The sequence below is a fragment of the Dama dama genome, chromosome 2 (assembly GCF_033118175.1).
Source record: "Dama dama isolate Ldn47 chromosome 2, ASM3311817v1, whole genome shotgun sequence".
Classification (NCBI taxonomy): Eukaryota; Metazoa; Chordata; class Mammalia; order Artiodactyla; family Cervidae; genus Dama; species Dama dama.
In genome coordinates this window covers 3,446,854-3,465,220 of record NC_083682.1, presented here as the reverse complement: position 1 = coordinate 3,465,220, position 18,367 = coordinate 3,446,854, and the positions used below count along the sequence as shown (strand labels likewise).

General features: G+C 54.9%; 1 protein-coding gene across 1 annotated transcript in view; it reads right to left on the bottom strand.

Annotated features, from left to right (window-relative positions):
- The window catches only part of SHANK2 (SH3 and multiple ankyrin repeat domains 2), a 552,597-nt gene that overhangs the window by 25,068 nt on the left and 509,162 nt on the right, over window positions 1-18,367 (bottom strand). Inside the window, exons 17-18 of the mRNA XM_061161522.1 lie at window positions 2,461-2,596; window positions 1,792-1,872 (exon numbers count right to left, since the gene is read on the bottom strand). Of these exons, the coding sequence (XP_061017505.1) occupies window positions 1,792-1,872; window positions 2,461-2,596 (217 nt within the window). The remainder of the gene's footprint in view (window positions 1-1,791; window positions 1,873-2,460; window positions 2,597-18,367) is intronic.

Here is an 18,367-nt window from a genome sequence, read left to right as displayed (position 1 = left end):
GTGGACACGACTCAAGGAGACGCAGACACGCTGGGCGACCACAGACGGGGAGGGGCGGGGCAGACGTCACACTGAGACGGGACACATCCCGGGCTGGGCGCCCCGGAGGTCCCCGAGCAGGGAGAAGACAGCACAGGTCACGACACAGTCTGGACACCGAGTGAGGGCCACGGAGGGGTGGGCTCGCCCCTTACCCTTCTTCTTCCGGACGGAGGCTTGCAAACAGAAAGGGCAGTGTGAGTCCCAGGGTGGCGGGGGGCGGGGGCAGTGCTTCCTGGGGCCTGGGTTGGGCTCCCTCGCTGGGGGCCTGATGACCCCCCATCCCACCACGGGGGCCCTGCGGTCCGAGGCAGATGCAGGCGGGCAAGGGGGCGCAGTTGGCTCTCCTGGGACCTGGGGGCCTGCCCTGTCCACGGGGGACAAGGGGTTCTCCTCTTACAGCCCGTCCCCCCTGCCGTGGTGGGCGTCACGCGCCGAGGCGGCTCTCAGGAAGGACCCTCAGCCCTGGGCTGACGCAGCTGGAGCCCCCCCGAGAGGTGACCTGCCTGGGTCCTCCTGGGGGAGCCCTCGTGGTAAACACCACCCAGTTTTAGGGAAGCTCCTGTGGACAGTCACACTGCTGCCCCTCGGGGGGCTGGGCCAGGCTTGGGTGCAGGGGGGTGGTTTCTGGAGTCTTGTTTGGACAGACAAGGTGTGGTCCAGAAGGGGCTGGAGGAAGGGGGCTCTGGGTGAGGGGTGGGAGGCCCCGCGGCAGGGCTGCCACTTTCTAGAAGACCTAGGCCTTCGACCCAGCTGCAGGTGTAGCCCCAGCATGCGGTGACGGGCAAGGGGCGCTCACAGGGGCCGGCCTGGGCCCCGGGAGACCCTGTCAGAGGAGCCGCAAAGGGGGCGAGGCCACTGTGTCCTTCTGGACAGAAGGGCCCAAAGGTCTCCTCCTTAAGGCCGCGGCCCGATCGGAGTGCCCAGAGAGTCCGAGACCAGCGAGGGTGCTCAGACTCTGCCCCCCGGACGGGCTGGGCCTGCGGGGACCGGCTCCGGGGCCCAAGGCTGGTTTCGAGCCCCTGGAACCTGCCCTGCACCGAGTCACAGATGCTACGCTTCTTCCCTGCCCACCGAGCCCTCTCAGCCAAGCGAGCCATCAGCCCGCTGGCCGCTCCTGTGTGGGTAGAGCGGCCTCCTGGAGGACGTGTCCCTGAGCCACGGGGACTGCCTGGGATGGCAGCTCACCAGCACTGGTGGCATCCTCGTCATGAGCCATGCGGCCGCCAGGACCGGGGCCCACGTGGCTCTGTGCGCCCTCCCCAGGCCACGCCCCGGGGCCCAGCGGCCACAGACCTCTGTCTCTTGCGGTCCCCTCGAGAAGGCCCCAGCAAGCCCCGTGCCCTGGCCTGAGGCCCGCCAGCCCACTGCTGTCTGTGCCCACCCTCAGCTGGGGCCACGGCCTTCTGGACCAAGCCACACATGAGAGGAGAGATCTCGCGGGCACCCTAGACCACAGGGGTCTGCTTACCTTTATCCACTAGTGAGAGGCCCAAAAATTCAAAACAGAACAACGTTAGACGAACCAAGAGAGAGGAAGCCCAACGGCGAAGCTCCCCCGAGCCCAGGAGGGACGCAGGGGGCCAGCGTGGGAGACCCGCGCTCAGGGAGGCTTCCTGACAGCCTCCCGGGCGCTGGGGCCGGGAGAGGGGCAAGTGGGCAAGCGGGGGGCATGCACAGGCTGGGGCTCTGTGAGGCCAGCCCGCGGGCACGCCGGGTGCTGGGCCGGGGCAGGCGGGAGCCAGCACTCACCGAGCTCCTCCAGCTCCGAGGTCATGGACTTGGATCGAAGGGTGAGGGCCGTGGTCGGAGCGCGCTTCGGAGGCGGAGGAGCTGGGGGCGGGCGGGGGAGATGGAGGTGAGAGCCAGGCCCGGGACGCCGCCCTCGCATACCCTTCCAGGACGGTCAGGAGGCCCTTGACCTGCTGGGGAGGCTCAGGTGGGGCCTCGCCCCCGGGGCGGGGAGCCGGCGGTGGGGTGGTCACCGGAAGCGCTGGAAGTTGTCACATGCGTCTCCAGCCTCCTTTCTAACGGGCTGCGTCTGGCCTGCTCCTGGCGCCCCTCTGCAGGCCTCACTCAGGCCCGGTCTCCCCCAGCTGTGACTGCTCTTGGGGAGGTGGGGTGGGCCCTCGGACCTCTGCCTCCCCCTGGCCCAGGCTGTGAGCTGCTGCAGGGGCTCATGCAAGAGTCTGGAGCTGGAGCCCCAGGCCCCCGTCTGTCTGCTGAGCACAGCCTGGCCTGAGGGGGGCAGCCCTGACCTCCTAAGCGCCCTTTCCCATGGGGTTCCTGCTCTCAGTGGGGGAGTGGGAGCCCCGCAGAGGGCGAGCGATGGGACGTCCTGTGGGCGCCTGAGCACAGGAGGCAGGGAGATGGCCCCCCGTCCCTCGGGCAGGCTGGGGGCTGGGGGCTGGGGGCGGGCACCTTTCTTCCGGGCGGTGTCATCCGGGTCCAGACTCCTGGTGACCGTGACCACCTTGAGGACCAAGTGGTTCCCGCCCTGGCGGATCATGGTCACCACCTGCCGGTGGCCGACCTTGACGACGTTCTCGTTGTTCACCTGCGGGGAGAGGAGGCGGGCGGTGAGCTCGGGGGAATGCAGTGCCCAGCTGGAGGGGTCACACGCGGGTGGGCCCTGTGGGAGCGAGGGGGGTCCTTGGGGAAACCGGGAGGGTGAGGCCGGGCCTCCAGACAGGCGCCGGCCAGGGCTGCCTCCCGGGAGTGAATGTCCCCGTAGCTGCCGGGGGTGGGGGGACAGGACCACCTCCTGAGCGGCCTGAGCCTCGGAGGTGTCCACCTGGGCAGACCCAGGAGCAGCTGCTGGGCGGCCAGCTTCGTGCCAAAGCCCAGCGCAGGCTCCCTGCCCGGCGGGCCTTCCACGTGCACGGTTAGGAGGGATCGTGACACTTGGCCGCCTTGTCCCTCGCCCGGACACCCCTGTTCCCTCCGGGCGCGCCCTCCTTCCTCCTCTCTGGTCCAGAGGCCAGAAAAGACAGACAGCTTGGCTGGCAAGGTGCTAAGGCCGATGGGTCCCTCCGCTCACGGGAGGGACGACCGCTCCCAGGACCCTGACGCTAGGGTCACCAGGACCTCGGCCAACACGCCGTCCACGCGGGCCCTCAGTCGGGAGCTTCTGGTGCTGGTCACAGCCTGTCCTTGCCCTCTGACTCCCATTCGTCCCTACTGGGATGGCGCTTGCGGCACGAAGGTAGACAGGACTCCAGTGACGTCCGGTGGGCTGGTGGGGCCTGAGGCCCCTGCACTGGGCACCTCCGAGGGCTCAGCCAGGCTGCAGGCCCCTGTGCCCACCACCCTCCACCTCTCCCGAACCCACCACCGACAGGAAGGCAGACCCGGCTCAGAGCGGGGGGCCAAGCTTCCCCTGAGCTACCTCCCCTGATCTCCAGGGTTCGGGCTCTACGCCGCCAGCCTGGCTCCCACCCTCACGCCCCCGGCACCGACACGCCGCTCAGGTGGGCCCTGCCCCCTGCAGTCCCCTCCCCTACAGCTCCTGGTGTGAGCGCTGGGCACAGAGGGTGAAGCCTGTGGCCACTCTGAGCACTGCCCAGGTGATCAAGGAATGAGCAGCGCGTGACACCCCGGCCCCGTTTTGCTGCACTTCTTGGCTGGCTGTGGATTCCTTAAACGCGGTCAGTCACAGGTTCACAAGTGTGGTGCGTATTCGCAGACGCAACAGACCCCCTAGGTGCCTGGCCCTGACGACCAGGGCACAAGCGGACCTCTTCCAGGCCAGCTCGCCCTGCTTAACCCCGGCTCCCCGGGGGCCCCTTCAGGCCTGGACGGGCCCACGGGACAGCCGGTCCCTCTCCCCTGCCCCGGGGGTGCAGCCTCCCTCTGGGGGGCGGAGGGGGGCGGCTGCCGTCTCTTTGCGGGGTGACTCCCAGCCACTGTTTCTCACCGGTTTTCTCAGGGTGACTAGGAAACCAGATGATCTCAGGAAGAAGCTCAGGGGAAGGAGAGGGTGACGGAGGGTTTGACTGGGAGAGGAGACCACTGTGCCCAGGCTTTCCTGGGCAGAAGCACACGGCCTGCCTCAGCGGGACTGCAGACGCCGGGACACGGGCCCAGAATCCCACTTAGCCCTGTGTTCCCTCCGCGTCTCCCCCACAGGCTCCAGATTTATTCCAACCCTCACTCTTGCTCTGACAGCCACTAAACCCAGGAAGGAGGGATGGGGAGGTCCGGGCGGACGGTCCGTCCCCACCCGCTGGGGGCTTACATTTTAATGGGGGAGTCGAACAGCACGTGAGCCAGCGAACAGAGTCCTCTCAGCTACATGGAGTGCCCCCCGGGGAAGAGGGCTAGGCAAGAGGGGGCAGGCTCCCGGGCGAAGGCATCATGGGGGGCAGCGTAGGGAGGATTGTGGACAGCGGCCTAGTGTGGGCTGGCGAGATGGCGGGGGGCACACAGCCGGGCGAACCAGGCGGGGAGCGGGCAGAGGGAACGCCGAGGTTCTGAGCGGCCCAAGGCCCCCCGAGCGGGGCCTGGAGAGCCGGCTGAGAACATGAGGCTTCGGGCGTGAGAGTGACGTGGCTGATCCACGTTCCAGGAGGACCCGCCACTCCGGATGGGCGGTGGGGTGGGGCCAAGAGCGGATGCAGAGAGGGCAGAGCCTGGGCTGACCACGTGGGCAGCAGGGCCCCCAAGGGAGGCGGGAGTGGCGGGGAGACCAGGGTCAGGTCTGGGGCCCCCGCACGAGGTTCCATGAGGATGCGGGAAGCACGGGGCCGGGAGCTGCCCGCCGGAGGCGCTGTGTGCAGTGGGTGGGCCAGGGGCGGGACCACCGCCTGCTGTCCGTGCCAAGTCAGGGCAGCCGTGGGGTGGGCCTTGAGGACCCGCCAAGGGCAGTGTGACGGGAGGACCGGCTTCTCGCAGCCTCCACCACAGAATCCACCCTGGCTGTGACCCCTCACACTTTCCTCTCCTCTTCCGTCTCTCCACAACCCCACCCAACTTAAGCTCTCACCCGGGTTTGCGAGGCAGTAAGCTTTGGATAGAGTCTGGCCGGAACAGCCAGAAACGCACCGAGGTCAGAGCTGTGGGTGGGGTGGGGGCCTCTGTGGGTCGGCGGCGGGTGTTCAGCTGAGCGCGCTAACACCAACAGCACACAGGGCCAGGAGGCTGTGCCGTGACACAAGCACACAGCCCTCCTCTGAGCAGGCACAGAGGCACGGCGCCAACAGCTCAGCCTGGAATCGGCAAGCCCGGGACCATCAGGCAGGAAGGGAACAGGCCGCTCCAGCCTCCCACTGCGGAGGGACAGGAGGGCCTCGGTTTCCCAGCCTCAAACAAGCTGAAGCTTCAGTTCAGCCAGAACGGGACTTCAGAGCCAGCCACCATCCTCAGAGCTGCAAATTGCTCGTGTGGTGACAGGATGAGTGGGTTAAGTGCTTGCTGTTTCCTCAGTTGTCCGGGCTGGCATCCCAGCCCAGGGATCGGACCTGGGTCTCGTGCATTGCAGGCAGATTCCTCACCACTTGAGCCACCAGCGAAGCCCATCCTGAACTGCACTGACCCTCGAAAATGTTAACAAGAAATAAACCACCACCGAGCTTGCAATTCTGGCATGCTGCCACTAGGAGGCGTCACCTTCACCACCCGCCACATTCACAGGCTACACCAGATCCTCCAGCCTTGGAGCAGAGAGAAGCTACTCACAAATCACAGATCTCGCTAACTGGTAAGAAGCATACCATTCTCTTCGTATGTAGGTCTCACATACAAGACTGTGCGATTGATGGAGTCACATCTTGGCAGAGGCAGCACCACCAGCCTGGCCACCACCCGGGTTCAGGAAACTCTGCCTGCCTTTCCACACGTGTGCATCTTTCTAAGTAACTCTTCCTCCACTTAAGTGTCCAGCTTGTACATGTACATGGTTTAGAGGCAGACTGCTGTAAGGCTTTTGTTACAAAGCCAACAGGACCCCACCACCCCGCCCCACCTCTCACCAAAGCCTTGAGCCACTTCTGCGTCCATCGCTGGAGCTCTGACCAGGCTTACATTGCTCCTCCTTGGTGCTTTCAATATCATCTGCTGACATGCCGCCACTGAAAACAATGATTTAGCTCTTCTCTCTCAGCTGTGGCACTACTGCAATTGTGGACCAATTCATTCTTTGTCCAGGTGGGCACCGAAGGGTGTTTAGCGGCCTCCTTGCATCGCGTCCACGAGATCCAGCAATTCCGCCCCCTGCCCCCAACTCCACCAGCTGTGACAACCAAGAACGCCTTGTCCTCTGGGAGGTCAAAGTCACCCTCCGCGGAGAATTCTTCATCCCCCCACTTCCCCAGGACTTCTGCCCTCTGGTGATGGTTACACGGTAGTTTTAACCAATCAACATGAAGCGTTTACATCATGACTATTAATTAGCTTCCCAGGTGGCTCAGTGGTAAAGTAACCTGCTTGCCAATGTAGGAGATGAAGGTTCGATCTCTGGGCTGGGAAGGTCCCCTGGAGGAGGAAATGGCAACTCCACTGCAGTATACTTGCCTGGGGAAACCCCATGAACAGAGGAACCTGGCGGGCTACGGTCCGCGCGGTCGCAAAAGCGTCGGACACAAGTTAAGGGCTGAAGGACAACGTGTGGTCTGTTCACAGGTGAGCTTACAGCATGCTGCGATCGCTTCGTCTTTTCCAGTGCATTTTGTATTCCCTGGAGTGAGATGATTTTCTGGTGTCTTTATACTGGTTTGATTTTCTGTGTGCTTGACAGTAATTCACATCCAAACACTCCCTTAATTATGTAAATCTCTTTTCAGGACACAGGACATCGGGTGTGAAGTCTGCCGCCTTGAGGAAACCACTCCCGCAGACTTCTTTAACAGTGTGGCTTCCGTGTGCACTTGGCCTGGGCCCCCATCTCACCCTCAGGATTCCCGATTCTGTCCTGTCTTGGACCTTCTGAATCCTGGACCCCATGTATGTATATGTATTTGATTCAGAACCTCATTTTTTGGTTAGAGGACATTCTCTAGTATGTGTGAAATAAAACTAGTTTGGGAGATGATTTTTTTTTTTGAGACATTGTCTATTTGAAAATGGCTTTAACTGTACAGTTAGACAGTAGTTTGCCTGGGGTATGAAATTTGAGGTTGGAGGATGCGGTAAAAGTAAGCTCATAAAGTCTGGACAGAATACAGTCCCCTCATCCTCAAACCCAAACCAACAGAGACAGTTCCCTGAAAGCCCTGGAGCATGAACACAGGTGGGCAGGTTTTGAGTGGAAGCAGAAAGTTGCAAGCTTTGGACCATGGAGGCGGTGTGGTGTAAGTCACCTGATGCTCTGTTAGGAACGGCAGCCTCTCTGGTTTGAGAAATCAGAGGACGCAGCCCTTCGTGTCCACGGCTGTTAAAGTGAGGGGAGAGTCCCAGAGAGAAGAGAGCCAGAGAAGAGGTGGTTCCATGTTCTCTGTGTAAACTTCTCCCAAGGCTCTGGTTGACATCTGAACTGTGTGTGCAGAGGGCCTTGCAGATGAGGCTAAAACACCTGAATGGTATTTGAGCTGCTGCCACCGTAGCTGAGTCAGTTTGCAACTTGAATCTAACCAAGGTAATTATCAACTAAAACTAAAACATCAGCCCTCATGTGAGAAATGTAGCAAAATCCAGAGTTGCCATAATACAGGATATAATATTATATATGGGATATAATACAGACTTAGATGGCAATGATGTTGGATTTATCAGACAGGGATTTTAAAGCAGCTATTATAACAATACTCAGCCAAAGGAAAATACACTCTTAATGCATGAAAACTAGGAAATTTCACCAAAGAAAAAAGAAATGTTAGAGCTGAAAAAACCACAGTATCTGAAATTTAAAAACACACTAAAGTGAAAAGTGAAGTTGCTCAGTCATGTCCGACTTTTTATGACTCCCTGGACCGTAGCCTGCCAGACTCCTCCACCCTTGGAATTTTCCAGGCAAGAATACCAGAGTGGGTTGCCATGTCCTTCTCGAGGGGATCTTCCTGACCCAGGAGTTGAACCCAGGTCTCCCAGATTGCAGGCAGATTCTTTACCATCTGAGCCACCAGGGAATTTGCAGAAACGCACTGAATGGGCTTACCAGCAGAACGGAAACGCCAGAGAAAAGAGGGAACCTCAGTGCGGAGATAGAATTTATCCAACGTGAAGAGAGAGGAGAGTTTCAAAAGTGAACACAGTGTTAAGGACACTGTGTGGACAACATCAGAAGGAAAAGATGATGAAAATTAGAGGCCCAGAGGGGACAAAGTCAAGAGTCCTAGAAGAGGGAGAAAGAGAAAAAACGATGGCTGAAACATTACCCAACTGGGTGAAGGACATTAATGCACAGATTCGAGAAGCCCAGTGATTCCCAAACAGGACAAATACAAAGAAAAGTCAGGCCTAGGCACGTTATAGTCAATCTGCTGAAAGCCAAAGATAACCCGAAATCTTATTAAAGCAGGCAGAGGAGGACACGTTACTCACACGGGAACTATGTGGACCTCACATCGGAAACTACAGAGACAAGAAGAGCCTGGGACAACATTTTAAACCTGCGAAAAAATAACTGTCAACCTAGAATTCTGTAACCACTTGAAAATATAAAGAATGGGGGCAAAATAAAGACCTTTGTAAATAAACCATAACCAAGAGAAGTTGTTGCCAGCAGGCTTGCACTACAAACAAAGCTAATAAGCAAGTTCTCTAAGCTGGAGGAAAACGACGATGAATCTTTAGAAGGCGTGAAGAGGTCAGAAATGATAAATACCCGGGCAAAATATGGAAGATTATTTTGTCCTTACTAAACAGATATGACTGTTTTAGGCAGAAATGATACTGTTCTGTGGGGTTTCTAATGTGGGTAGAAGTATGTGGGGCAGTTGTTGGAGGATTGAGGCAGATACATCTCTAAGGTTGTGAAGTTTTTATGCTTTATGTGACGTGTGCAGTATGAATTCTGAGCGGATGGAAAAAGGTAATCATGTATACTATAACCTTAGAGCCACCACTCAAGAGAATGGAAAGAAACAGAGCTAAAAGCAGATAAAATGGAGTTTTAAAAGGAGTCAAATAATCCAAAATAAAGCGGAAAAGGGAGAAGAGAGCTGAAGAGAAACAGACGGAATGCTGGGACGCCTATGCGCAACAGCAATGGAAATTTACGCAATAAAACTCCAGGTAAAAAGCACATATTGTTTAAAAAAAAAAAACATGAAAAAGAAGGGCATAAGTATGCTGTTGGCGCACTCAACACAGATGGAAAGGAAATAAACGGAAAAGAATTCCCATAGATGGAGTGGCTATATTAATATCTCACCAAGTAGACTTCACCCACTTTGAAAAGTGTTTTGGCAATTCCTCAGAAAGTTAAACATAGAGCTTATGATACGATCCAGAAACTCCTGGCCTTGTACATGCCCAGGAGAACTGAAAACACGATCAGACAAACACCTGCACACGAAAGTTCCCAACAGCTTTATTCACACTAGCCAAGTGGGCTGGAGGAACGAGCCCCTCGGTGGGCAGGAGATTCCTCTTTGCAGTGACACAGCCTTCCCAAATTAGGCTGGTGATGATGGCTGCACAGCTCTGAATGTGCTGAAACCCACTGGGCTGTGTAATTCCAGAGGTTGAAATTTTATGCTACGTAATTTGCATATCAACAAAGCTGGGGAAAACACAGACTTAAGGGAAAAAGCATTTCCAGAAATAAAGAGGGGCTATTTCATAATGATACAAGAGGTCATTCACGAGGAGGACGTAGCGGTCACAAACGTTTATGCACCTAGTATAATGAAGCCCAATTTGACAGAATTAAAGAAACAGGCAGCTCTTCAAACACAGCAGGAAACTTTAATACCCTTTTCTCAAATTGATGAAACAGACAAAAACATCTAAAAAGACTGCCCCCGACACCCCAAGATAGAGAAGCTTGGAAGACATTTTCTTGGCCCAGGTTTTCTGGAATTTGTTGATGTGTCTTGGTGTGTGTCCGTTTTCATCTCTCATACTGGGGACTCACGAATCCCTTTCCGTCAGGAACTTGCACCCCTCCATTCTAGAACGTTTCCTTCAATTATTTCCCGAACATTTCTTTCATTTTCTCTTTGAGGTACCTCTATTTTAGTATATGTGCTGCCGAAGTGAGCACTGAGGTAGCTTTATTTCAGCACACACTGGACCTCCTAAATTATCTTTCCAACTTTCCACATCTTTCTCTTTCTGGAAGATTCTTTTTCAATTTATTTTTCAATCTATCCAGATGTTCATATCTGCTATAATATTTTTTAATTTCAAGAGCTCCTTTGTTCTCTGTTACTTTATAAAAGAGCATTTTGTTCTTAAAAAGATGCAGTATCTTTTATCTCACTGATCATATTAATAATGTCTTTTCATGATCTTATTCTCCCTGCATAATCTGCTTCCTCTTCTTCTTCCCTTCACGATGTATTTGTTTTGGGCTTTGTCTCTCATATTAATTGTCTTTCACATTTCACCAACGTCTGGTGCTCCTTGACAGGAAGTGCATATTTAAGGCCCCCACCGCCCCCACCGCCAAAGACCTGGCTTCTGTCCTAGTTGGTTATTTTGTGAACCTGACAAGCTGATCCTAAACTTCACATGGGAAGGCAAAAGACCCAAAATAGCTAATGCGGTATTGAAGAAGTACAAAGTCAGGTGCCTGACACTGCCTGACTTCAAGTCTTACTAGAAAACTTCACCAATCACGTACCGGTCAAAGAACAGACAAAGAGATCCACGGAACAGAACAGAGAGCCCAGAAATAGACCCACACAAGTGCAGTAAGTGATCTCTGACAAAGGAGCAAAGGCAACTCGGTGGACAAAAGATCGTCTTTTCAACAATGGTGCTGGAACAATGGGACACCCACATGCAAAAAAAGAAAAAAAAATCTAGACACAGACCTTACACCTTTCACAAAAACTAACCTCAACTGTGTCACAGACCTAAACATAAAACACAAAAATTATAAAACTTCTAGAAAATAATGTAAAAGAAAATCCAGGTGATCTTGAATTTAGCAATGACTTCTTAGATATGACACCACAAGCACTACTCGTGAAAGGAAGAACTGATAAACAAGACCCCATTAAAGTGGAAACTGCAAAGTACAGTGTGAAGAGGAGGAGAAGGCAAACCACAAATGGGGAGGGGAGTTTTGCAAAACACACATCAGATAAAGGACTGGCATCCAGAATACACAAAGAACTCTTAAATAACCCAAGTGAAAATCAGGGGAAAGAGCTGGACATTTCCCCAAAGAAGACACACAGATGATCAACATCATATGTCATTGCCTAGTTCCTCAGTCATGTCTGACTCCTTGCAACTCCATGGACTGTAGCCCACCAGGCTCCTCAGTCCATGGGATTCTCCAGGCAAGAACACTGGAGTGGGCTGCCATTTCCTTCTCCAATCATATGTCATTAGGGAAATGCAAATTAAAACAACAATGAGATACCAGTATATACCTACTCCAATGGCCAAAGTCCAGAACACTGACACCACCAAATACTGGCAAGGATGTGAAGCAACAGGGACCCTCATTGCTGGTCTAAGTGCTAAAAGGTACAGCCGTTTGGTAGACAGTCCGGCAGTGGTTTACAAAACTAAACATACTATTACCATAGGACCCAGCAGTCAGGCTCCTTGGTGACCATTCACCCAAATAAGCTGAAATTCCTGCCCACACAAGACCCTGGACGTGGACACTTACGGCAGCTTTATTCACAGTCGCCAAAACTTACACGCAACCAAGAAGTCTTTCAGTAGGTGAGTGGATAAATAAACTGGTGCCTCCAGACAATGGACTGTTATTGTGATAAAAAGAAACGGGCTCTCAAGCCCTGAGAGACGTGGAAGAACCTTTAGTGAACCTTGCTGAGTGAAGGAAGCCAGTCGGTAAAGGCTACACTCTGTATGATGCCCACTACATCACATGCTGGAAAGAGCAAAACTGTGAAGACCATAAAAAGATCAGTGGTTGCCAGTGGCTGGGAGGAGGGAGGGATAAACAGGGGGAGCACAGGGGGTTTTCAGAGCCATGACAGTCACTCTGCACAGGACCGCAGTGGTGACATCTGTCCAAATCCAGAGCCTGCACACGGCGAAGAGGGGACGCTAACGTGAGGAAGGCTGAGCGCCGAAGAACCGATGCTTTTGAACTGTGGTGTTGGAGAAGACTCTCGAGAGTCCCTTGGGCTGCAAGGAGATCCAACCAGTCCATCCTAAAGGAGATCAGTCCTGGGTGTGTTCACTGGAGGGACTGATGCCGAAGCTGAAGCTCCAGTACTTTGGCCACATCATGCGAAGAGCTGACTCATTGGAAAAGACCCTGATGCTGGGAGGGATTGGGGGCAGGAGGAGAAGGGGACGACAGAGGATGAGATGGCTGGATGGCAACACTGACTCGATGGGCATGAGTTTGAGCAAGCTCCAGGAGTTGGTGATGGACAGGGAGGCCTGGCGTGCTGTGATTCATGGGGTCGCAAAGAGTCGGACACGACTGAGCGACTGAACTGAACTGAACTGAATGTAAACTTTAGTTAATAATAACGTATCCATATTGTATCAGTGTTGGCTCATTAACTGTAACAAAGGTACCACATTGGAGGAAGATGTCAAAACTACAGAAACCGGTGGGTAGGGTGGAGTGAGAGGGGATGAAGGAACTCTGTACTTTTTGCTCAGTTTGTCCCTATAAATTCAAGACCTGCTTAAAAGAGGAGCAGAGTCACAGATGTGGAAAACAAACATGCTTACCAGGGGGTGAAGGTGGCGGATACATTGGGAGATGGTGATTGGCAAATACCCACTACTATTCTGGAGTGGGTTGCCATGCCCTCCTCCAGGGGATCTTCCCAACCCGTGGATCGAACCCAGGTCTCCCGCATTGCAGGCGGATTCTTTACTGTCTGGGCCACCAGGGAAACCCATGTGTCAGACAGATCACTAACAAGGACCTACTCTACAGCAGAGGGAACTCTACTCAACACTCTGTAATAGCCTGTGTGGGAAAAGAATCTTAGAAAGCGTGGATGCGTGTATACGCGTAACTGACTCTTTTGCCATACACCTGGAACTAATACAACATTGTAAACCAACCATACTCCAATAATTTGAAAAAAAATTGCTCAGAGAAATAGCCTCTTAATTAAAAAGGAAGCTCATTCCTACATTTTCTATTACGGAATGTCGTCCTACGAGTAACCAAGAGCAGAGAGACTGTTCTTCTGCATCACCAAGGCCTCATCCAGCCAGTGGCAGCGTAATCGGGGGGACTGTCCTCCAAGCCGCCCCCTCACCCTCACGGTCCTCCTGGCGCAAGCCCCAGCCTCCTCTCACCCTGCCTGAAAGCAGTCCAGGCAGCTCTGTGTGAAAAGACAAAGTCTCACACTTAAAAGCGCATTCACAACACTACTATCACACCTAAAAGGCAGCCCTCACTCCCGGGGTCAGGAAGCACCCGTCACGGCTGGCGGTCCTCCCAGCTGTCTCGTAAGTGTCCCCCGGACGACGGCCGCTTCACTGGGACCAGGAGTGAACACGAGCCGCACGCTGCGTCGGCTGGTGTGACTCCTGTCTTCTCTACTCCGCGGCCTCCCCCGTTCCTCTGTCACTCTCTCCCGGTCCACCTGCTGGAACAGGGACGCCGTCACCCGCTCTTGGCTTTGCTGACCATGTGCCTCTGTCTTCTGCTTGCCCACCCTTCACGGGCTGGAGGCTGGAGCGCGCTTCAGGTCTGCCTTGGGCCAGGCGGACATCACAGCTGGGGCTGTGTGCCCCCATCGGAGCCTCCGAGGGTCTGCTCGAGGCTTTCTGGGATGTGAAGACTTATGGGTGGGTTTGGGCACGGTCAGCCTGATCCATGCCCCGTTAGCTGGTCAGTAACATTTTCAGCAGCCGCCAATGGTGACTGCCTGGATCATTTACTGCCCGGGGGCTGTAAAATGGTGATGTTCTACTTAGGGTGTTCCTTCTCCATGTATCATTTGGGACAATCTGTAAAGAGAAACTTCCCCTTCTCAACTGTTTGACTGCCCTGAGGGACCATTTCTTTAAGAAGGGCAAGATACATGCTTCATCCTTCCTTTCTGGTTGCCGGTTCTCAGAGTAATGAACTTGTTCCTTCAAGTGACCCATTCTTGAATGCAAACTGGTACAACCACTGTGGAGAACAGGATGAAGAGTCCTTAAAAAACTAAAAAAATAGAGCTGTCACCTGGGCCTGCAGTCTCGCTTCAGGGTATACACCTGGAGAAAACTGTAATCCAAAGAGACACATTCAGCCAGTGCCCACCGCAGTGCTGTTCATGGCAGCCAGGGCACGGAAGCAGCCCGCGTGTCCGCCGAGAGGGGTGGGTGAAACAGATGTGGTACATACACAATGGAATATCATTCAGCCACGAAAGAGCGAAATGATGCCATCTGCAGCAACACGGATGGACCGAGAGACTGTCATACTAAGTGAATCACGTAAGTCAGACAAAGTCAAACATCAAGTGATACCACTCCTGTGTGCAATCCAATTAAAAAAATGAAACACATGAGCTCATCATCTGCAAAAACAGAAACAGACATGCAGATATCGAAAGCAAACTTCATGGTTACCAAAGGGGAAACATGGGGTTGGGGGGGTAAATCAGAAGCTTGTGGTCACACACACACACTCACAGACACACACTCACTCACACCTACACGTGAGACAGATACCCTACAAGGACCCCCGTCTAGCACTGAGAACTCCACTCAATATTCTGTGATAACGGACGTGAGGAAAGAACCTAAAATAGAAAGGATGTGTGTGTTTGCACAACTGAACCACTTCATAGGAACACGTGACACTAACCCAGTGCTGTAGATGAACTCTGCTCCAGCCAAAATGAAAGAGAAGGCGGCCCAGTCTCTAAAAGAGTCATCATGAATTCAGGGATGCTTAAAAAAAAAAACATATCTGACCCGTCTGAAGCCACTGCAGTTACTATGCTTTGTATTTAAACACACTTTTGATTTTAGAATGGTTTTAGATTTAGAGAAAAATCGTGGCGATAGGGCAGGGAATCCCTTGCCTCTGACCCCGTCTCCCCCGTTACAAATGTTACATGAAGACGGCCCCTCTGTCACAATCAGTGGACCAATACTGATGCACTGTTGTTAACTAAAGCCCACATTTAATTCAGGTTTCCTTAATTGTTACCCAGTGTCCCTTTCTTGCCCCAGGGTCCCACCCAGGGCAACACGTGGCGTTTAGGCTCCCCTGGGCTGTGACAGCTCAGACCTGCCTTGCTTCTGATGACCTGGACGGTTTTGAGCAGCCTTCAGGTGGGTTTCTCCCCAGCGAAGAGGGCAGGGGGTCTGGGGAGGACATGCCTCTCCTCCACGCCCTCAGGGCACCAGGCGGCTGCGGGCACTGCTGCCCCGTGCATCGGGACGAGGGGAGCTCACCAGGCTGTCCTCTCTCTGCGGCCCACGCTGTCCTCTTTGGAAGGAGGTCACTACACACAGCTGCCCCCTAAGGGTGGGCCTTGAAGGCCCGGCTCTTCGAGCGCAGACCATCCACATACACTTCGGGGATTCTTCTGCCGGGAACTTGTCGCTTCTCCTTATGTATTCCTCAGTTGTTCATTTCCATCATCAAGATCCGGCAGCCCTCCGTGTGGTGGCTCAGATCGTCCTAGCTCGGGCCGGCGGGAGCTGCTGTATCCGCGAGGCCTTTGGTTTCCCCGCTGCCCTCCTTTCTGGCCCCGCAGGAAGCTCTGGGCTTCTCTCCCACTTAGGCGCCTCTGTCCCACCTGAGCTCGGGAGGAGTGTCTAGGTCACCTCTGCACCCGATCCATGTGACCCTGAGCATATTCAGCACCGCCCCTGGTTGCTGATGAGACACATGTTCAAGGCTTCTTGTGAGTTTACAGATCATTTCAGCTGAGCTTTAGAGTAGCGGGGTTTTCCTTCTTTGATTTTATATTTGTCTCTCTTTATCTTTGCTAAAAGAATCTGGGTTCCTAATGACTGAAGTTCCAATACTTTGGCCACCTGATGTGAAGAGCCGACTCACTGGAAAAGACCCTGATGCTGGGAAAGACTGAAGGCAGGAGGAGAAGGGGATGACAGAGGATGAGATGGTTCGGTGGCATCACTGACTTGATGGACGTGAGTTTGAGCAAGCTCCAGGGGATAGTTAAGGACAGGGAAGCCTGGTGTGCTGCAGTCCACGGGGTCGCAAAGAGTCGGACGTGGCTGAGCGACTGAAGAACAGCAAGGTAATGACTTATTTTCTTGCCCTCGGATCTATGAATCTGTCTGTCTGTCCATCCATCCCTCTATCTGTCTATCCGTCCATCCATCTGTCCATCCCTCTGTCTACCTGGCATTTATCTATCACCTGTCATCTCTCATTACACAGTTTCAGGCGGACTTTATCAGTATCGTTACTAACAATAAAATTACTGAAGAATAAGATTTCTTTTCATTGTGCAGTGGTATACAAACTGATACTTGAAATAATTTCCCTGCTAATGCCATTAGTTTCATTTGTGGTTATGTTCATTTATGTTACTTTAGTTTATAAAATGTCAACTTAATTGTGAAGTATTCACCCAATTTCATAATCTAATCTACAGCAATTTGTCCTCAGAACAGTCTTTTCTCTCTCTTCCTCTGCTCTACCCCGAGGAAACACTAAATTAAAAAACATTCGTGTATAATACTTTAAGAGACTACTACCCTGTAAAATAAATGTGGTTCTTTTCTTTTTTAACCAGCACATGCAAAAAAAAAAAAAACCCCACAACATTTCTGTGTGAGGACCGTCCTTCTGTTAAAAAGAACAAGCACATACTGGTGTAAGCCTATCTACGTGTGTCCCCACATGCGTGTGTACGAGGGTGTGCGCACACGTGTGTGCATGTGCGTGTACACCTGTGTGTCCACTCCCCACCTTCTGGTCACCCGTCTCTCGCCCTCTCTCTTCCACGTGACCACGAGCCCCCAGAGGCAGTGCTGGGCCGTGTGCGGCACCCGGGTCCCCTGGAGACGGGGGGACCCAGGGTCCAGGCAGATGGAGGGACCGGCGGGGTCCAGGGATGCCCGGCCGCGTGCGGAGATGCTCGGCTCCCTGACGGCCCCCACGGTCCTCGCCGGTTCCTTCATCTGCCTGGACCCTGGGTCCCCCCGTCTCCAGGGGACGCGGGTGCTGCCGGGCCTCGGCCTGCGGGGCTCCCCGGGGCGGTCTGTCTCAGCGTGCTCTCCAGCCGCGGCCCAGGATCCCGCACTCTGGAGTCTCTGAGTCCCCGTGCCCTCAGGCTCCCAAACCGTGCTGCTGTGGGCTTCTCGCCCCCGCGTCCTTAGCGCTTATGCCGCCTGCTGCCCCCCTGCCCTGGGAGAAAGCCGCGCAGGTGCGGCTGTCCGCTGGGTCTCACCACTCAGGCCCCCGAAAGCCCTGCCGTGGCGAAGACGTACGTGAGACATGACTCAGAAGGCGCTGGCGGGCAGACCACGTCCTGCAGGTCTTGGCGGGGGGTGCGAGCCCATGCAGGAGCTGGGGCATGATCACGTCCTCACTTGCCTCCCACCACAGTTTATTCAAACCCCAGGCTTGTCTCCTGATTAGAAGGGGATCCCTCTAGACCCGGCCCCTCCCCCAGCTCCAGGCAGGGCCCCGCTTGGGCTCAGACGCAGGCCGCCCGGACTCCCGCCGTGCTCCTTCAAGGATGCCCTGAGCTCCCCTTGGCCTCCAGGAGCACGTTTGTTCCCTCAGCTGTACCGCGGTCCGACCAGGAGACAGGAGGGAGAGAGGCACCGTCCCTCGTCCAGGGTGACTCTGCGTTACCCCTCCTGAGACCGCTCTGGGAGATGAGAGGGTGCCTCGGCCCCCCAGCACCCCTCTCAGCAGCCCGGGTTGCCGTGGTCCAGTGGCTTCTACTGGGGGCCCGCTCCAGCCCCACAGCCCCGTCCCCACCCCCCAGTAAAGATGCTGCAGGTGAGACCCCGGGCTGGGAGCAGGCGGCTTCCTTGTCCCGGTGAGCCGGAGGGCCCAGCGTCCAGCACGGGCTTAGAGTCGGCGGCTTCCTTCCCACCCTGGCTGAGCATGGAGGCGCGTGGTGGGGCCGTGGACATGTGTCCGTGTCCACTCGGGCTGGCGTGCGGCTGTGTGCGCCCGTGGAGGGCGTGTCCCCTGCTGGGACTCAGCTCACTGGGCAGCAGGAGGCGGGGCCCGCACCTCAGCAGGTGAAGGACGACTCCAGGTCCTCACGCTGAGTGGGCAAGTGGGGTGTCCCGGCGTGGAGGACCCGCCGCGGTTACATCACTGAACCCCTTG